Source organism: Lepidochelys kempii, chromosome 22 (genome assembly GCF_965140285.1).
Source record: "Lepidochelys kempii isolate rLepKem1 chromosome 22, rLepKem1.hap1, whole genome shotgun sequence".
Lineage (NCBI taxonomy): Eukaryota > Metazoa > Chordata > Testudines > Cheloniidae > Lepidochelys > Lepidochelys kempii.
Window position 1 is genome coordinate 15,634,137 of NC_136401.1, and position 21,521 is coordinate 15,655,657.

A 21,521-nucleotide genomic window follows, 5' to 3' on the forward strand; every position below is an offset into this window, starting at 1 on the left:
CCCTCAGCCCACTCCCCAGCTAATGTGACCATCCTTGGCGCAATCCCAGACCACTGCCTAGCCAGGGTTCCCCCTGCCTACTCTCCCCTTGGGGCAACCCCTGCCCACTCCCCAGTCAGGGCAACATTCTCTCCCCCTGGCCAGGGTGACAACCCCCATGCCCAGCTCATTCCCAGGGCCTCTTAGACCCGTTCCTTAGCTGGGGCAATAACCTCCAGGAGTTGTCCACTGAGGGCCTAATCTTTTGCTAAGAGCCTCCCATGAGGTGCTGAGTACCATCAGACCATAAGGAAGTCCATGGGAGACAAGGGCACTCATTCCTTTGCAGAATCAGGCCCAGAACCCACACCAGAGGCTGGGGTGGGGGGGAGGAGCACAGGTCCTGAGGCAGCTGCTTAGCTATTTACATGCTAAAAGGGCTTGATGGGTTGAAGTGGCTGTAATTGTAGAGGGTCTCTGATCTGTCAGCTCATCTGCATCTCATCAGCATACCAATTATGCACCCTCCTGCCATCCCCACCACTCTGTGTTTAAGGCATGGAAGCCTTTTTGCACACAAATGGATAATTGGACACACCCACACAAGGAGGGAACGTGGTGTCTCATGGAGGTGAGGCTGTGGAGATTGGTGGGTTCTAACCCCAGTCTTGCCATTAATTCCCCATCCAAATTTTCTTCCCCTCCTAGGGATCACCTGCAAGTTACACATACCCCATCTTCCCCCTTTTAAAGTGCCAAATCCCAGTCCCCAGGGTTTAATCTAAACCCCAGAGAGATGCTACTATGCTTTTTAAAAGATGGGAAGGGGAGAGAAAGCAAAAAGAAATGTACAAAGTCAGCCCCTGCCAGATCCCAGACACATGCTAATGAGCTTCTGCCTTATCAGGCATCTTGTGAACAGAGGGCTCTTCGTACAGCTGAGGAAACAGTTCCACAAGTTAAACTAAATATGGAAAAGCGTTCAGTGCATTACACAAATATATTAAAAGTTAAACACTTAAAGCCCTGGCTCTCCTGCCCAAAAGCAAGAGGAGTTTGAAAATCTGAGAGTCTCTAATTTGTTTGCTAGCAGAAATCTGGATCAGCTTCAACTTCTGGTGAATTTTCTCTCAAAGCTGATGAGCTGGAAGCCCCTGTGGCTGAAAGTGACAGACATGGGCAGAGAGCATGAGCCTGTTAAAAAGGCAACAAGGATGCTTCAAACAACTCTAGACAGAAGTCAGCTAATTTGACCCTTGGGAGCAGTTTGTCTCCAGGACACAAGTGTTTGCTCCTGAGTGGTGGGTTTAGTTAAATGATTTCTAACTATTCATTTATTTATTCAATATATAATAATATGGGAATTTCTCCCACGATTGGCTGAGAAGAGGAAAATTGGCGAATAAGCAGCAGCCCACTAGAGCTATTCTAATCTCAAAGCATTATACTAGTGCTGGGGCTTGAGGGCCCTTGATTCCCACTTGAAAACACTGACAACTAAAGGCGTGCTCAGCACCTTGCAGGATCCAGCAGTGGATTTCAGAAACCTGGATCGGCACCTCCTACTTTGGGTGAGAAGTACCCAGCTGAGCAGGAACTGGGCTTCATGGTTGGAGGCGGTCCAGATGAATTGGTGAGGTTGGTGGGATGTTTCATCTTGGAGGAAGGTCAAAGATTCAGGAGTGGGCAGGAGACATGTTTTGGGGGCCTGAAAGGGAGAGCCTGAGCATGGGGCAGGTAGGGTATAAGAGCCTGCTTGGAGGTCTCGTAACTTGGGTGGACCTGGGCCCTGTTTAGCCTTAATCCGCCCTCTAGGCATTGGCCTGACCCCCAGGTAAGAGGTGCAGGTTGGGGCTGCCTCCTCCAGCTCAGAGGTAGAGGCCCAGCTGAGGAATTATGCCGCCACTGGAATACAAACCAGCACTGTGCAGAATAAAGTCAACTGGACAGACTTTTGACAAGGAATGATTTATTTAAGGCCACCAAACATTCTAACCAGGCAGCCGACACCAGCAGGGCTTTCCATTGTCCAGGTGCCTTGTCAGCATAACCTGTAGTAAGTGATCACCTCTCGCTTGTGGGCTGTTTGCAAAGTTTAACTCCAATGGGAGATGTGGGATACTTCTGAAAAGCAGGCCACATACTTAGCTGCCTATGGTGTATAACCTGCAGTAGAAAAGGTTGCCCTTTTCTGGCTCCACATATTGCTCCCAGTAAACTGGGATTTTCAAGAATGCACTGGTTCTTCGAGGCTCTGATGGGATCCTTCATGAATCCCATTCGCTTTGTGCTGTGCTATCAGACTCCCCACATTGCACGTTCCAGGTACGTTGCTTGGTTGGGATTGGTCACATTAGTCACACGGCACCATCTCTGTTTCTGGATGGGTGTGCTTAGCAGACAATGGCAGTGAACAGAAGTTATTCAGGTCAAAATTTGGTCTGTACAATCCTTACTTCTGGTGAGGGTTTGTGAGATAGAAGAACCCTAGAATGGATTACCTAGGGAGGTGGTGGAATCTCCTTCCTTAGAGGTTTTCAAGATCAGGCTTGACAAAGCCCTGGCTGGGATGATTTAGTTGGGGATTGGTCCTGCTTTGAGCAGGGGGTTGGACTAGATGGCCTCCTGAGGTCCCTTCCCACCCTGGTATTCTATGATTCTAACCTTCCAGGGTGAAGGTTGCAGGACTGGCCATTAGGGAAAAGCAAGGCAAAGCATTTTGCTACTTGTAAACCAAGCAAGCTTGATCTGGCATCAAACAGGGAACCCCGGGATGCCTCTTATCCAGTCACTGCTCTTCATGCAGAACTGCTCTTCACCCCTTGAGATTGTATCGCGGCAGCATGTTTAAACACTGTCATCTGCAGACAGACAGACCCTGGGTGTGTGAACCATGCAACTGGACCATTTTCCAGGTTTGTTCAACAAATAAAATGTTCTTTTGCGTCCTGGAAAATGAGTCTCCCTCCAAACCCGAAAAGAGAGACAATCTCTTTTATTGGACCAGCTTCCATTGGCGACAGAGACGAGTTTTTGAGCTCCACAGAGCTCTCTAATATCCTGCGATCAAGACGGCGACATCACCATTCCAAACCCTAAAAGTGATTGCGCGCTGGCAGCAAAATCTTTGTCGTGTCAGGCATTCTCCAGGAGCTGGAACACAGCTGTGAGGCGAGCAGGGGCTTCCGTGCACTCAAAACTTCCCTGCAGAGCTCTCGGCAAAACAGAGATTCAGAAGGATCTGCATATTTATGCCAAAACTCTCCCTCGCATTTAAAATGTATTACAAAAATATAGCAAGCAGGTTGGGTTTAAAGCCATGTCTCTCCCCGGCTCCCGCCTAATGGCTACTCTCGTTAGCGCAGGCGGGTTTGGATCTGTCACTTTTGTTCATAACAAGTGGGTCAAGGAAAATGGCTAAAAAGGGCCCTGATGCTGTAAGAGATCTCTCTGCCGGAAGTGACAGCCCGTTTCCCTGCTCACTCAGAGGTAGCTGAAGACAGATCTGTCACATGCCAGAGGTAGAAACTGGCAGGCAACATGAGGCTGAAAGTAGCTGCTGCCAGGTCCCATGCAGAGCCAGGTAAGATGTCGTTGCTTTTGTTCTGTGATGAGGCACTTCCAGCTGGCAAACATCTGGAGAAGGGGCGGTCTCTGAGACAAGGGTTCTTGCCACTGGGCTGATCTGTAACTTCCCAGTGAGCTGCCCAGATAGGAATATTAAAGATGAGACCCCCGTTCCAAGGCTCCTTAGTCTGCTTCATAGGTCAGGGTTGCTTTCTCCTGGAAAACACAACCTCCATGGAGCGGCTTCATCCACTCCTACAGAGTCTGGGCCAAGTTTCAAGCTGGTGTAAGCAGGTTCAGCTCCATCAACTTCAACGCCTGAATTTGGCACCTGGCTTCCACCACTGCACTCCTCTCTGCCCCACCAGACAATCTTGCCATTGTGGGACCCTTCTCCTCTGAAGCGCTTGCCATGTGGCACAGCCTCCCTCTGGAATCTCTCCATCTCCTTGCAAACCTCAGCTAAAATCCCTCTTTCCTCTCCAGGCTCTCTCCAAAATAAACAGGCACTTCTTTATTATTTATTAAAATAGATAGGTTTGAAATAGTGGCAGTGTGACCTAGTGGCTAGGGCACTGGACTGAGAACCAGGTTCTATTCCTGGATCTGCCACTGGCCTGCTGGGTGATGTTGAGCAGTCACGTCCCCTCGTTGTGCCTCAGTTTCCCCATCTATATTATGGGGATAATATATCTCATTTGCAAAGCGCTTTGAGATCTACTGTTGTAAGGTTTCTTGCACCCTCACTAGACACATCTGGTGCTGGCCATTGGAGACAGAGTACTCTGCTAAATGGACCATGGGTCTGATCCAATCTGGCAATTCCCATGTTCTTAATATAGTGAGGTAAGTCACCTCCACCCTGTCCCATTTTATCTACCTGCCAAAGTTAAAATGACAAGAATACCAATGTGGGAAAGAGAACAGAAATGAGCAAAAGAGACGGGCTGAGGAACTAGTTCAACGATGAATGAATGAAGTGGTGGGTTCCTGCTCCGCTGCAGAACCCAGAGGTCCATAAAGAGAACCGCAGAGACACCATACTGAACCTCTGTAGATGGCAGGAAATACACCAGTACCCCTAGTCACCACTGAGAGCAGCAAATGCACAGAGTCTGGTGCACCTCATTGCTCCACTACCCCTTGGATCTTGCAATGACTCTGCAACCAAAGGGTCTGGTGTGAAGTCCCTTTGGGGAATCTCTACGCTGCAACTGGGACAGCATGTCTTGGCATTCCTGAGCTAGCAGCGTGGCTGTGCTCAGGTATGCCTGCGGATGCTGCAGCTGTGCCTCCCACCTGCTGTGCAGACGCAGCTGTATCAGTGCCTGGACAGGGAAGGAATCTCACTGGCCAGTTTCTCCCTCTGCCAGCTTTGGGCTGCAGCAATCGAAAGGCCGACTCTGCAAGAGACAGAGTGGCATCAGGTGACCACCATGAATGAGACTGCGAGAGAGTGAGCCATGGTTGAGCGAGGGCCGCTGAACAACAACAGCAGAGGAGGCGGGGATGAACGAGCACTGTGCTGCAACCGCAAGAGAGTGAACGAAGGGCAGACAGGTGTCAATGCAAGAGCATTAGAGAATAAGGCGCATTCAATATGCCAAGGACTAACCACTTAATGGGCTGTGGAGCGTGCAGATGTCTCATGCATAGCGCAAATTCTATAATTCAATCAAAAAAAGTCACTATGAGCTGGAAGGATGAAGTCCCTCTTGCAGAAAAGGAAGCAAGCATGGATCAGTGCTACAGGTGATTCGGATTCTGGTAACTCCACCGATACACACTGATCAGTTAGTCTGCTGGGAGCCTTTCCTGGTGCACTAACCAGCCTCTGCTCAGGCTGAAACAAGACTCCTTTTGCTCTGCATTTGCCTGGTTATCCTCCATCTCCAAGAGAGTCCAGCCAGTGGGGAGGTGCTGAGTGGGGGGGGGGGGTGAATTTACCTGCGGCTGGTAGGAATCACCTCCTCTCTGGGGCCACTCTTAAGCCAGCCTTGCCCAGGTGCCCATTAAAACTCACTGGCCAAAATGGTTTGCCTAAAGTTAGGCTCCTAAATCCTTACTGAGGCCCATAAATAGAAGTGACCTGATTTTCAAAGGTGCAGCTTTCCTGCAGCTCACAGTGACTCCAGTGGGATTTGTGGGTGCTCAGCACTTCTGAAAGCCTGGATGCTTATATAGGCACCCAGATTTGAAAACTAATATAAGTCAGGCTGTGCCCCAACAGAAGGGGAGGGTTGTACAAGCAATACACAGGGAGGAGAAGAGTAGCTAGCCGCCATCACCAATACCGAAGGACGTGCAGGGTAAGGAGGAAAACAAACAACCGGAGGGATTGGCAAGCAGTTTCAGGTGATTATTAAAACTAGTCAGGAACCAGAATGCCTATTCCACAGGAAATTCTGATATTTGCGGGAGGGGAAAAAGATCTTTCCAAATCGGAACGAAATTTCAAAATTTCCCACAAAAGGAAAATTCCCCAAAGCTTTGTTTGACTCAGTCGGAATCACTGAAACATTTTGTTTCAATGTTATCATTTTGATTCATTTTATTTAGTCGACTTTCATAGTCCAGTTTTCCAGTTCAAATCGACTTTTCATTTTGACAGTTTTAAATACATAAAAAATGGCCAAAATCAGAAACGACATGTTTCTATTGACCCAAACCAAACAAATGTTCAGATTTTTGATTCGCAAACATTTTGGAGACACTTATTTTTCATCCTGATTTGGAAGGGGGAAAATTTTGACATCTTGAACATTTTCACAGGATAGGAAAACCATTTCCCAGCCTGCTCTAATAACAGGGCCTTTTCTTGGTTTAGCTGATGTCTTTTGACAATGGCTTTAACTTAAACTGAAAAAAAAAGCGCCACTCATATAGGAAAATAAGAGGGTCTACACAGTGGGTAAAGCCAGTACAACTATACCTGTGTAACTGCTAAAACTTTCTCATGTAACTTTCCCCGAAATCATTTAGGGATAGGTTTAAGATGACTTGAAATAAACCACTCTTAATCTGAAATAAGTGTGTCCACAAAGCAGTTTGCAACAGTTTAAACCAGTTGCAAGTCCGTGTGCAAACATGGCCTTTGTGTGGATGTGTATCCAGGACATGCTTTGTAGGCACTGAATCTTATCTTCTTGGAGAGAGGGCTGCTGTCACACTGGAGCTGATGCTGGGTGTTGCTAGTCATGCTGGACAGATGGTCCCTTAAGGTGGTAATTTAAAATGCTTAGAGATGTCTTGGGGTGGTCTCTTAACAAAGGGGAACATAGGGTTTCACTGTAAACTTCCTTCCAAACCATGAACAGTGAGAGAGCTGCAGCTAAAAACTGCATTGGGGTTGTTCTTTGCTAAGGGTCAGGTCATGCAAGGCAAGGAGTACTCTCCACTCCCATTGACTTTAGGGGGAGTGGAGGTGGGGACAGGGTCTCAGCACCTCCCAGGAGGCACTCAGCACCTGGCAGGTTCAGACCCTAGGAAGATGCCTGCAGGGCCAATCTTACCTGTCTGAAGCCATTTCGTGTGTACTGCAGGATTTTCAGGGCATAGTTCGACCGTTGACCTTTGCTGTTGAATTCGATGTGGCCGGTGAGACCTTCCAATTCTACCTGTCCAAGAGAGAGAGAGTTACAGCACCAAATTGAGATCATTCCCCCTTATAGTCTTGAACAGAGCCCACACATGGCAGCTGTTTACCCAGTTAGTAGGACAGAACTGTGGAGCTCTGACATCTATCCACGGGGGTGGAGTATCAACAGTATTGCCATGGGACAATTCTAATTGCTTTCAGAATCTGCCTGGAGTAGAAATGAGACAGAGAAGACGGGAAAATATCCCAAAATAAAACAAAGACTTGTAAGTTGCGAGGCTTCCAGAATTCCATTTCTCATGAAGGTTCCATTCATTACCCTTTTTGCCACTCCCCAGCCTGCCCTCCCCTGCATCCTTATTTCATCTCCATGGCCCCAAGGCTGCACATTGCTAGGTTGTAGAGGTGAGTATTTAATTGTGTCACATTGAAAGAAGCGGCTGGGGATTCTGTGGCAAACCGTGCCATGACATTGCACTGGATGGAGCCTGAGTTAACAGGGGGTCACGTTGCAAAGAGTCCCATGACGAGAGTCATATCCCACACAGCGGATTTAAATCCTGCTTAGTGCTGCTCAAGCACCTTATTAGCAGTGAGTACAAGTTAATGATAGAAGAGCTGGGAGAAGCTCCGTCATTCTGGGGTTACGGGAGTTTGTGTGAACATTTGATTAGGGATGGGGCAATGAGGTGGTTTAAATCAGGAGTAGGTTAAGGTGTGTGTGTGTGTGTGTTGAGGGGGGAAGGGGTCAGATGTTGAGACCAAAGCCACATCAGTGAGTCTTTTACCATCTTGGGATGAAATCTCATGAGAGTAGCTGCTCTCATGAGATTTTAATTGCATCCAGAACAGAACCAGAAAAAAATGTTCAAACTGGATACAAACTAGAACCAAAATACACACACCACATTCACTTCTGGGACTTCAAATTGAAACTCCCGAGGAATCTGAGGGGTTCAGACCTGGGGTTTTGTTTTGACCCGTAGTTACTTTTGATCCATATGAGTTCACAACACCCTAAGTTCAGAAAAGTCCAAATCAACCACCCCTGCAGGAGAAACTCATCTACAATATCTGAGCTTCTCCTGGTTGCAAGGTGGGACCATAAATCAGCTCAAGTTCACTTGAAACTGGACCCAGGGAATATTCACAAAGCTTAGCCTGGCTTAATTTAAAAAGTTTGCTGAGCTTTGTGTTTGCCACAAAGCCTGAAAGTTGGTGAATTTCAAATAGTTCCTAGGCTGGCTTACAAACATTTCTCTCATGGCTTTCTCCTTCATTCCCAGCGCTACAGTCAAACAGGTTGGTATCCTGCACTTTGACTGCAGGGACATCATCTCACACACGTTCAGATGTGCATGTCTTTTGCTCCTGGCAGTTGGGGGGTGGATACAGCTAAATCAGCAAACTTCAGTCACTTCTCACCATTCTCAGGTAGTTCATCAAGCTGGTGCCATGTTGCCAGATCTGTGCGGATCCACAGGACAGAGGTTTCACACCAATCTCCTGGCTCCGGTTTAACTCCTGCACCGCTGTCACCACGGCATAAACGGCATCAAACAACAAGGCAGAGGAGAGCTGTGGACAGGAGAGAGAGAGAGGTGGGAGCTCAGAGGAGCAGCACCAAAGGTTGGAAAATTAAATAAGACCCAACCTGCACTTAGCGAAGGAACAAATCCATTATTTCTGCCATACGTGTGCACACAATTACACACACAGTGTAAAATAAATCTTTACGCACCCATACAGTACACCAGGGTAGAAGCTTACATCTGCTCATACACCATAGAGCAACTCCATTCAACACCATGCTACAGTTACCCTACCATATCTGTCATGCCTTGAGCTACCTCGCCTCACATCCCACTCACGGTCTGAGCTGGGGTTAGTGAGAAGGAGCTAGACAAGGCATCTGAGCCAGATTGCCCAGTGCCCTGTGCCTTGGGCAGTCACTCATGCTTGCGCAAAGCAAGCATAAAATGCTACCATTCTGATTTGGTACACAACTAGATAAGTTTGTGGAGGATAGGTCCATCAATGACTATTAGCCAAGATGGTCAGGGAGGCAACTCTATGCTCTTGGTGTCCCTAAACCTCTGACAGCCAGAAGCTGGGAGTGGACGACAGGGGATGGATCACTGGATAATTGCCCTGTTCTGGTCATTCCCTCTGAAGCATCGGGCCCTAGCCGCTATCAGAAGACAGGATAGATGGAGCATTGGTCTCACCCAGTATGGCCTTTACGTTCTTCGGTGTGAGTCATTGCACAAAGGTAGGACAACGGAGAATCAGGCCCATAGACTCCTTTAATCATCATTCTCTTGGGGTCTCCATGTCATTCATTGTGGTAGGCGTAACTCATGTGGCCATTCTGGATTCAAGTCCATTCCTTGGACTTCCTCCGCCTCTTCTCAGGCTTATTACCTTACCCTCCACATCTCGGGTAGTTTCTTCTTACTGCTCTTCGCATCCTCGCTTTCCTCCCTTCTGCACTTATCCACCTCCCTTCCTTTCTTTGTCCTCCAGTCCCCACACTGGCCTCTTAATCCCTTTACCATAATGCTCTGGTCCTCTTTTCCACTGCCGGCCGTCCTTCTAAAGGAATTGCTGCTACAGGAGATTTCAGAATCCATATTGACTCTTTCCCCTTCGACCCACTTGCTTCTAATCACTTCTATTTACCATCTTGTCTCATGCAGAGCATTACTTTCCTCATGCACAATTGTTTCGATGTTTTTGATCTAGTTAACAACCAGTCATTTTCTATCTCCTCTTCATTGTTATGACTAAGATTTCACTTTCAATTATCGTCACTTCCTGACTGCATTGGCATTTGGTTGCCACATCTCGTTACTGTCAAAGTTCCATTTTTCTCCCTCCCTCTTCATAGAGTCTCCTCTCTACCATTGCAGCATCCAGCAACGTATTTGCTCTTTAGCTTGTTGAGCCTTCTCCTCACCTTCCCCCGTATGTGGACATTTACAGTTCAACTATATCTATCGCTCAGGTTCCACCCAGATGCCTTGTCTAGCTCCTTCTGACTAACCCCAGCTCTGATCACATTTATTCTCTTCCCAGTCACCCTAATGGGGGACAGTCTTGTTATGTAGACCCTTTGGTTTCCTCTGTCTTACCTGTGTGTATAAAGTGAGCCAGATTTAACCCACTAGGCTTGATCCTACCCTTGCTGAAGTCACCAGCAAGAGTCCAGCTGACTTCAATGGTCTGGTATCAGGCTGTTAATGAGCAACTCAGGGCTTTGCAGACACTATGAAAAACTAACATTTCCACACTTAGTGCTATCAAACCCTGACCATCCGCTCTAATAATTCCAGTAATCCCCAATTTCCATCTCCCACCCCTCAACACCTCTCACATTTGTTCTATCAAGGTAGACGGAGCTCAGACAATTTGATGGTATTTCTGACATCACCCCATCTAATATGATGTCTGATTTTCTCCCTACTCTAGTCTATGTATGTTCTGACACCACCCTCCTCACCACAGTATGTGCGCACTTTCCAGGAGCGCATCCAGTGACGTGAGTAGCAACCATCATGTGTGATTCGTACTCTCGGGATCAGATTGATCTCATCTGTAATAATGATGAACCCTGTTGTCAGTATGTGTTGCTGGAGGGCTTCAAAGCGCTCTCCAACTATGGATTAACTGAGCTTCAAGCCATGCCTGGCGAGTCGGTAAGTATCATTATCTCCACTGTGCAGAAGAGTAACCTGAGGCACAGAAGAGGATGAGTGACTTGCCCAAGGACACACGGGAGTTTGCGGCAGAGCTGGGAACAGAACCCAGTCATCCTGATCCCCAGTCCTCCTGTCTGAACCATCAGATAACATGCCGTCCCTCTCTGCCTATCCCTTTGTGTTCGGTGATAAGTCTTCCAGCTTTCTCCCTAAATAGTTACATCGTCTCTTAAGAATTCCCCTCCAGGGCTGCATTTTCCAGAGTTGTTAAAGGAGTGAATATATCCTCCCTCCTCACCCCATTGGCTCACGTCATCTCCTTGCACTCCAAGCTCCATTGCTTGTTACTGCAACTAAATAGGAGTTCGCCATCCCCAGCTGGCTGGGTACTCGGGCTTCTGTTCAGCAAAGCACATATACACATGCTTAACTTCATTGGGACTTACAGGTGTGCTTTCCTGTCTCGGGGCCCTTATCAGTAGCGACAGGTCAAATTCTGACCTGGGGTAAGAAGATGCAGCTCCACTGTCATCGGATGTTTCTATCCCCTTACCCCAGCTCTGAAAACTGGCCCCAGTTGTCTCTGGTCGGGTTTTCATTTCCCTTCTCTTTGAGCAGCTAGTGATCTCTTATTAGCTACTAAGCAAGAGGCTTGTAGATCTTAGTGAAGCATTTGACATTATTGATTGGAATATTTTACACTTTAGCCTCAGACAATTTGCTGGTATTTCTGGCGTTACACTTCCCTTTTCCAACATGCCCTTATGGTTTGGTTTGCTGCTGGGGGTGACTTCTTCTGCTAAGGGGATCCTCCGCCATCCCCCAAGTCCTACACTTCCCTCTCTCTTTTCTCTACTTACAGCTTTCCTGGGAAGCACCCGATTTCCAGCTCTAACGCTGGGTATCAGGCCAGCCATTCCCTATCCACACAGGCTCAGAACTAGGAGTCGATGCCAGTTTCATGATTTTGAGGGGCCTGATTCAGGGCTTTTGAACCCTGAGGGACTGCAACATGCACAAAAAGATCCCAGCACCCCCACCCCAGACGTCTTCACCAGCTCCCCCCTTTATTTCAGGAACCTGCTTTTAAAGCCCACTATGGACTTGCCCTATCCAAAATCATGAACTGTGTTCTGCTCAAGTCCTCTCCTCGCTCCCTCTGGTCACCGAGTATCAGAATCCTCTCTGCCACTTCCACTTCTTCCCATTGCTGTTGGTGCAAGAGCCTTCTCCTCTGCTGCTTCTACCATTTGGAGCAGTCTTTTCTGTGACTCACTCTGGCTCATCAGCTCTCCGGCTCGTTTCAAATCTCAGCCAAACACAATATTGTCTCCCTCGCCTGTGCCTCCTAATTGCTATTTCCGTCTGCCATTATTTATTCGTAAACTCTGTTAGCTGTATTTAACTCAGTCAAGCAAATTGGGATATAGTTTGCATGGAAGACGCTTGTGCAAAATTAAGTTGCATTTCACTGTAGCACAGCTGCTAGCCGATCTTTTGGTTCTTCCAACCACCTGGTTTAAAGCTCATTCACTTTGACTTCCCCAATCCCTCTCTCTCCTCCGCCCCTTATCAAATCTCCTCCTCCTCCTTTGTCAAGAATCATTTAAAAAAAAGGCTTTTTTCATTGTGACATTAAAAAAAACCAAACAATTTGCACCTTAACACGAGTCTCTCACTTTTGTGCATTCTTGATTTGTGCTGATCATCGTCATTTGGTGCCACCTCCGTGGTGCACAGTGCCTGTGCAACATTGCATGTGAAAGACCCAGCGGTTTTGATGGTGGTTCCTACTCACATGATCATGTGGGTGTAGGTGAGTAAAGAGCCGGCCCCCCCATATCTTGCAGGGACATCACTGCACGGCTGGAAAACCAGGGGAGGAACTCCCCAGATAGGGAGTAGGGGGATGGAGCGTGGGTAAAGTTGTGTTCCTCTATGTGTAATCGGCTGCATAAGGAGTGAGTGCGGTGCACCCTGAATTTAAGGGAGCATGAGGGAAAAGAAGGGCTGCCACTGTGTTACGAAGCCCTGGGAGCAACTCGCTTGCAAAGGGGCAAGGAGCGCACAAAGCCATAGCTCCTCCCCCTTGGTGCACAAGCCAGCTGGGCTAGTGGGGAGTAAAATGGGCTGTACCCTTCTGATGCAGGGTGCCCTCGATTCTGCCCCATGGCATGGCCCAGCTCCTCGCTGGCTGCCCTGTGCGGCCAAAATCTAGCCCTGTGGGGTACAGCTACAGTGCAGCTGGGAGTGAGCCCCAGAGCCTGGGTAGGCAGTGCTGGCGGGGCTCAAGGTAGAGTACTAAAAATAGCAGGGTGGATGGTGTGGCTCCAGCAGAGGCTCCCCAAGCCACCCAAGCATGTGGCCCCAGGAGATTGGGTGGGCCTGAGTGTCAGAGCTGCCACCCGAGCCGTGACGTCCACACTGCTAGTTTTAGCACGCTAGCTTCCGTCTGTCCGCTCAGGCTGGCGTGCTGGCTTCCGGCTGCAGTGTAGACATGTTTCCAGAAACACAGAGAGATCCATCATAGTTTAAAGAGAAGGTTTTTGTTTTATTTACCAAAATCTCTCGTGTCAAGGCCAATGTTTAAAGCCAAGCTGCTCTCCAGGGACTATAGGCAGGTTTAGGAGGGGTGAATGGGAGTTATTCCTGAAACACTGTCCTCTGTATATTTGCCCCCAAACATAACAGAGAATTAAAACCATTAAAATCCTGTGAAATAGACTTTACAATCTGGATTTCATTCAATGAAATAAACACTTAATTACAAACATCTGTTTTTGCCTAAATTCTAATTACCTAATCTAGCCATCTGTAATTTTAATGATTTTCTCTGATTTCTTTTCCTTGCAATGTGATTAATGAGACTGGCATTTGAAGAAGTAGCTTCCCCCGCCCTTCCTTAGACTCTTTCCCATCTCTAGCAAGAAAGCCCAGGGATCTCAGTTTACACTTCACCTCCTGTTGAGTCCGGATGTTGAACTCCTTTCTTTACACAATCCCAGGAGCCTTCAGCTCCCTTACGCTACAGGGGTAAATCCCCAAATCCCTACGTAGACAGAGACTTTCCCAAAAACAGACCTGTCGGACGTTAACTGCAGTAGGTGTTTAAAACGACAAAGACAGAGGCCAATTCATTGTGCCATGATAATGCTCATAGTGGGCAGAAGGGGAGAAAATAAGCACGGTGCTTCTGACTTATGTCATCCTAACAGCTCCTCTGTACCTGCCCTGCCAGATATCTGGCAGGGTTTAGTTCTTATCCCTGGGAGGCCACATGGCTCAGGAATGAAGAATGATGCTCAGAGACCAGGGTGATGGGGGAACACGCACAGGGAGAACCTCTAAACAGGACAGTTAGGGTGCTCTTGTGGTTAAGACTCTGGGACTCAGGAGACCAAGGTTCAACTCCTGACTCTGCCACAGCTGTGGGGGAGGTCATTCAGTAACACTGAGGTTGTGTTGCCTCGTAGCTAGAGCATTGGACTGACACTTTTAGGAGACCTGGATTCTATTCCTGGCTCTGCTACTGGGTCACCCTGTGCCTCAGATTTCCCATCTGTAAAATGGGGATAAAGATACTGACCTCCTTGGTAAAGTGTTTTGAGATGAGAAGAGCTAGATATTATTACTTGATCTCTCTGTGTTTCATTTCCCCATCTGCAAAATGGGAACAATAATCCTTCTTTTCTTCCATCCTTTCCCCTCGACTACTTAGATTGAGAGGTCTTTGGGACAGGGGCTGTCTCTTGCTAGGTGTATATACAGTGCCTAGCACAATGGGACTCTGCCCTCAGTTGGGGCCTGAATATGCTACAATAATAAACTGTAATAATAGTGAGGTCGGTAATAGCCGAAAATCATAACCATCTGATGGGGGGAGGGAGGGGGGGGGAATGTGCCTTAAACTGGTAAGTTTCACCCCCGTCCCTGCTGGATGGGAGACCACACCGTGATTAACTGACATCAGGGCTAGCTTTCTCAGTGGAGAGGATTAGGATCAAATGTGCCAGGGCAGCTGAAATCCCTTACCAGATCAGGAGGAAGCCTGCCCGGCTACCGAACCCGTTCTGTGCAGGAATTGAGCATCCAGCTGTATTAATATGACAGCAATGGAGGCTTTAGACAGAGGCTCCCAATCCAGCACCATTCACGACCCCGAAATACACTGAGAACTCTAAGGGGGGAGCTTCCTGGCTTTTTCATCTGAAGAGCTTTTCTGCTCATTCAGGGCCAACTGGAGAGAAGAGACCAGGATTATATTTTTCCCCTTCAGCACGTGGGTTTCTAGGGGTTATTTTTTGTTTGATTGTCTTATTTGAAAAGCTTTATTTTTAATGCATCTCAACGGCCCTGCAGCTGTCGCCCAAGCAGGCGGCTTCCAGGGAGAGATTGCATCAAGATTTGGCAAACTAGGCAGTGAGTTCGCTGCAGCCACCTGGGCTCAAGGGGTGGGAAGAGGATGTCAGGGAGGAGCTGGCTAGAACACCAAAGAGCAGTGCCTTGGTAGTAGTCGGGTGTGAACCAGGGCTGGCAGTTTGTGTCAAGCAAATGCAAAGTAGAGAGAACTCCTCATTTGCTCACGTAAGGTCAATTTGCAGCGAGAATAGTGGGACTTTCAGGAACGCTGGGGCTGCCTCAGGAAATCGAGGGAATTTTTTATTTCATTTGTCAGCACATATGTTGTTTGGTCATTGGCTTTTTCTCTTCCCTCCACAATCTGGCAAAGCTTCCAGTCTTGTGGGGCAGATTTCAGCCGTGATTTCAGAGAAATTTGCAGCAGCATCAGGAGACACTGACATATGCAAGGTAGCACAGTCCAGGCCTAACCCCTTCGGCTTTTAGCTAAGCCCTGTGAGGCCTCCTACCTGAACATCCTAGATTATCCAGGTTTTGTCTCCCAGCCCCTCTCCAACGGCTCTAATGGCATCTGCCAAATAGAGCTCCTTTAGCACTGGCGAGATTGAAGGGTCTCACCTTGCTACTCTCCAGAACTAGAGGCTCTCTCATAAGTCACAGCAGGTTACCCCAAGGCTGCACCCACCTCCTTTACTCACCTATGACGTCCTCCTGGTTCACGTCTGTTTCTTTCTCCTGCCTCTGTGCCCCTGCTCTCCTGATCTTTACTCTTGTCTCCCCTTCTCCCATTTCTGGGACACATACTTTATACAGCCACCAAAAAGCCCCCCTAAAACCCAAGCTTCCTCCTCACTCCAGACACCTTTTAATACCAACCTCAGGGCTTCTCCTCAGCTGAGGGGCTCTTCAGCTAGGTTCCATTCTCAGCTGTCCCCCATTCAGGCCCTCCCTCCCCTCATAGCTTGTCTCCTTTGCCCCAGCCACTTGCTGCCCCATTACAGGTTTCGACTACTGTTCCAAGTGGCACAGTGGGGATTATTTTTACTTACTGCCGGCCCAGTAAAGGGAGCGTGATCACAGTTCTCCTGCCACGACTGGTTGAGGCTCTGGACAAACTCTTGGAAGAAAGCATGCAACTGGTTGAAGGTGGAAAATCCCACGATGTTAACCCGGTCATCCAGAAAGCTGTCCAGCTGCTGGAGCGAGAACTCCTAAAGCATCCCAGCAAACAGAAAAAAGCATTAGGAGACAGCGGCAGGTACTTCAAAGGCTCACAATGTGAATGAAGGGAGGGATGGCTCTGAAAGACAGCTGGAAGGACTTGCAGATGGGCTTTACCACCTCTACATCGACAGTTCAAATCCGCCAGGCCCAGGCAATAGGTAACCAAAAGTCAGCGACATACGATGGATGTTAATTGGCTGTGACGTGAAGGAGTGTGGATTCCTTTCTTAAGCTCTTAATGGGCACATGAGCTACGCCCACCCCCACAAGTGGCCACCTGTGCAAAGACGCCAAAGACTAGGTGGGTTTTGGCACCTCCTTTCTCATTCCCTTGTGGTGGGCGCTCCGGAGAGGAGCTGAAGCCCACTGGCAAGAGGGAAGCTTGTGTAGGGCCGGGGAAGGATGAAGCCACATTCCCAGCAGCGGTGCTTAAGTAAAGCACAGCGATCTCATGCCCGAGAAGCACAGTTAAAACAATGTCAAACTGAGTGCTGAAAAGAGAAGTGCCGTGCCCAGCTGGGCCACGGGGGTGCCATTCTGTGTGGCCCCCATCTGGCACAGCAGCATCACCCCCCACACAGTAAGAGAACCAGTGCGACGTGAGGGCTAGTGAGGTTGAGACTGGAGTCTTTCAACTGAACGGGTTAACTGTTAGGACAGTCAGAGAGAAGCCCGATCCAAAGGGGTTGGAGTTCTGTACGGGGAGGGGAGCCCAGCTCAAGGAGGCACCAGGCCCTTGCAACAAAGTTTTCTCTCCCTGCAAATGTCTCTGTTCCTGTATATTCCTCCCAAACCCCCGTGGCATTCAGAGTGCAGCATGAGACCTGCCACCACCCAGGCAAAAGTATCTTTCTGCAGACAAATAAAGACCGTCAGCATCCAGGCCTGTCACTCTGGCACATTTAGTGCTACATCCACTCCAACGATGGCTCCCCTCATTCCACAAACTGCTTTGATGGAGAGATGCAGTCCTGGACCAGCCCTCCTTGCTAATCCCCTCCACGGCTTGCTTCTCCAAAAGGCCCAAGGGATCGCTGCGCTTTTCAAACAGAAAGAGGAGCCCAAGCAACAGAACGGCTCCAGTCCCTGGACAGATCTGTGACCGTGCTCAGTTTCCAGGCTGCAGCACTCATCTGGGAATCACAAGCGTTCCCTGCTACGGCTGAGAGCTCCAGCCAGGTACAGTGCAAGGTATACAGTTGTCCATCCAAACTGAGGGAGGATTTCCAGCCCTTCTGGGGTGGCAGACCATGGTGGCCCTTGTCTAGATAGGATCTCATGCTATTTCATTACCTCCCGTTTCTAGCCTCTGCAATAACCATTAACTGGGCTCTGGCCCAGGGTGCAGATACTGCTGAGTTGACCCCCATGGACCATTGCTGCCACTTTCCAGATAGGCAATTTCAGGGCGTTTGCCCAATGTTACAAATGGGACTTTCATTTAAACATAAAACCAGTCCCACTGCACAGGGCCAGCCTGGATTGTCTCCACCTGCCAGTCAGAGGGAATTTGCTCAAAGCCCTACTTCTTGAAGCTCACGGGAATTGGTTGGGCAGGAGGGTGAGACCCAAGGCCCTTGGCCCTTGTGATACTGGGCAGAGGGTAAGATGGGAGTATGGCAGGTGATCTTGCAATTAGAGCCAGAGACTGGGAGTCAAAAAGCTTCTGGTGTATTCCTAGCTCTGCTACTGACTTGCTGGATGACCTTAGTCAATACACTTTACCTCTCTCTGTGCCTCAGTTTCCCCATCTGTAAAAGGGGAAAATACCACCTCACAGAACTTGTGACGCTTTATTGATGAAAGCCCACTGGGATCCTCAGACGGAAGTTACTAGAGAACTTTTTTACTTAGATTGTCAGCTCTTTAGGGGCAGGGAACATCTTTTTGCTCTGTGTTTGTACAGCACCTAGCACAATGGGGTCCTGGTCCATGACTGGGGCACTTAGGTGCTCCAGCTATACTAACAACACAAAACAATAAAGGCAAAGCAGTAAAGCTTTATTCCATTGATACCCACATGGGAACCAGTGGTGCCAGAAAAATGTGGGGGAGTTCTTAGTTCTCCTTGGGAAATACTGGTGCCTTCTTTCTTTCTTTCTTTTTGCTAATTGCTAAAAGGTAGCTAGAAGGCAGTGGTTACAGGTTTGGAAGCTGCCAGATACCCTTTCCCTCCCATCACTAATACAAATTCCCTCTTGCTTTGTGGAATAGGAATTTTCAGCCAGTCTTGCCCTTTGTGCGCGTGCGCACATGGGAAAGGTATGTCACTGCGTCAAAGAGGTAGAATTACAAGGCTCCTCCGGCACGGTGAACTCCTAGGAGGATGAGAGTTAATACAAGATTCAGTGTCTTTTGGACTCAAATGCATGAACGTTAGGTAACATGAAATTGCCTGTGAACTATTGATGCATTTGACTGATATTACCATCCTGCCTCCCTGACAGGTTATCCATTTACTCACTGCACCTCTGTCAACCTGCAGAACAAGGGCAGATGGCTAATGAGAGTCAGGGCCTGAGGAGATTCCGTATGCAGATGGTATAGCCAGCAGCATGCCAACCCCCTCAGAAAACAACACCCTCTCCACAGCTGGAGCCATGGGCAGGACGGCAAAATGTTTGGGGCACAATGGACCCAATCCTGAGAGGTGCCCTTAGTGCTTGCTGGCTTTGTTGTGTTGGTGGGGAAACTGAGGCACGTGTTCCCAGCACCGGCAGATCTCCAGCTGAAGCCAATGGGAGCTACAGGTGCTCAGGACTCATGAAAATCAGCTCCTTTAAGATGTCTTAGGATGGACCTACAAAAAACGGAAGGGTCCAAAAATCAGCAGATTTAAAAAAAAACAAAACTGGCCGTTGCGACGTTGATTTGAGGGTGTTCAGCACCTTGCAGAATTGGTCCCCTAGTAATACTAATAGCCAGCTTTTATCTAGCACTTTTCATCTGTAGATCCCAAGCCACTCTGTAAAGGAAGTCAGCATCATTATCCCCCCTTTTACAGACAGGGAAACTGAGGTACACAAAGGTGACGTGACTTGTCCAAGGTCACCCAGCAGGCCAGTGGCAGAGAATTGAAGCCAGATCCCCTGAACATCAAGTCAGTGCTCTATCCACTAGGCCCCACGGCCTCCTTTGCTGACTAGCCCGTAGGCGCCTGCTGACAAAACAGAGACACAAATTCGCTCCAATTAATGTTAACAAAAGACTTTTCCAGCTCAAATTACATTGACACTTTTCACTACATGGCTCTCTCTCTCTTTTTCTAGGCTAACCCCCAGCTGTTAAAAAAAAAAAAAAAAAAAAAAGGTCTCTATTTATCCATCACATTCAGAAGGCACCCATCACCGTGGTATCTGGGCACCAAATGGCCTGTACATAAAACCAATGCAGATGCCAGCCCAGCCACCCTGCATCCCCCTGGCCCCACCTCCAACCCCAGCCACCTCTCGGAAAGGTTTTTCTGCAGCTGTTCTCATGGAAATTCTGTGCACCCAGGTCACAAACACGTAAATGAACCGAGAGGTGACTGTAGAATGAGATGTGGATTAAACAGTCCCTGGAGGAGATGCTTCATTTGGAATGGGATAAAAGGGATTTGGCGAGGCCAGAGGAGCAGTGGAGGGCACAGAGGTGACAGCGCCTGACTGATTTAGAAGCCGCCCGTTCAGCCTCCGTCCCTTAGTTATTTTTTTCTTACATGGTCACTGACGCCGCTTGACATTTTCAGAGCCACGTTTTCCAAACAAAAGCTCATTTGCAATTCAAGGCCTGTGCTGCCCAGCTGATTTCCAGAGCTTGAAGACCCATCGTTCAGCTCCACTCGAGCTACCGCCAGCCAAAGGGAAGGTGTGGATTTTCAATGACTAGCTGCGTCTGGAGCGGTTCAGCGCTGTTGCATTCGGCGCGCCGGTGCAAGGCAAATGGGAGTACGGGGGAGGCTGCTCTTAGAGACGCTGCTGGCTAGGTTCTTATATGGCCCCGTTCACCACAGCACCTCAGGTGCCTGACTGGATTTAGCCTAACGAGAGGTAGGGAATTATTATCCCCATTTTAGAAGTGGAGAACTGAGTGCTTACATGGTTTGCCAATGGTCGGGTAGGGAGTCTGGAGAAGAGCCAGGATTTGAACCCACATCCACCAACAACCCTTAAGATCTACCTCAACTTGCTACATAGAGGTAAAAGGTGATAATGCTACAGAAGGCATCTACACTACAGAAAATGTCAAAGTTAGGTCAGGGTTAGCTAACCCTAATATCACCTCAACTACTTGTCTTATCTATGGTGCTTATATGGCTCCTATTACAATAATATCTGAGCACCTCAGAAACTTTACTGCATTTATCCTCACAAAATGCCTGGGAGGTAGGGCCATGCTGTTATCCTCGCTGCACATATGGGAAACTGAGGCACTGAGAGGCAAAGTGACTTGCCCACAGCCACCCAAGAAGTTTGTGGCAGAGCACAGAACTGAAGCTGGGTCTTGCAGGTCCCAGCCTAGCACCCTAACTGCTGGACCATCCATCCTCTCTTTGGACTTCCCAATCCCCGCTCGACCGCTGCTGAACCATCTGAAGGCCAGGGCTAACATATCGGTGTCAGTATAATATGAGGTTACATACTATGCTATCGTCATACATCATGTTCTATATTTTGAGTAGGCCCAACCAATGCCCGGGATCAGAACTCCAAACCTGCATGGAAAGTTTGGAACAGAAATTTGCACCTGGAACCCACCTCTCCGTAGGATGCAGCTATGGGCTAGCCACTTTCCGGGGCAGGGGGAGGATGCAATTCACTCCCAGCACTACTCTGCTTCTTAGCAGCGAATCGGAAGGATCATTGAGGTGCACACAGGATGTTACTGGTTTGCTGCCACACCCTGCCTTCCCTTTCCTCCTCTCTTTTAGTCACTGGTGCCTTTGTTCTCTCCTGTCTGCGCTGAGGGCCTGTGCTTTTGCAGGTTGGAAGACTGCATGTCATGTAATAGCTCCCAAGAGCAAGGAGTGCTGAGAGACAAATTCGTACCTGTCAGTAAATTCTATTTAGTGGGCTACTCCAAGCCCTGAAGCCTGCCATTCCAGCCTTCTC

At 48.5% G+C, this 21,521-nt stretch overlaps 1 protein-coding gene across 7 annotated transcripts in view; it reads right to left on the reverse strand.

The window, feature by feature from the left end:
* Positions 1-21,521, reverse strand: part of GRIK4 (glutamate ionotropic receptor kainate type subunit 4) — a 305,217-nt gene that overhangs the window by 52,342 nt on the left and 231,354 nt on the right. For 6 of the 7 annotated variants that reach the window (XR_013634901.1, XM_073321250.1, XM_073321247.2 and 3 more), the window contains exons 8-10: positions 16,254-16,415; positions 8,570-8,722; positions 7,059-7,163 (exon numbers count right to left, since the gene is read on the reverse strand). Coding sequence is in view for 6 of the 7 variants with exons in the window: in XM_073321250.1 (XP_073177351.1) it covers positions 7,059-7,163; positions 8,570-8,722; positions 16,254-16,415 (420 nt within the window). In the remaining variant the exon portion in view is untranslated. The remainder of the gene's footprint in view (positions 1-7,058; positions 7,164-8,569; positions 8,723-16,253; positions 16,416-21,521) is intronic. The other variant, XM_078849920.1, reaches the window with a different exon arrangement.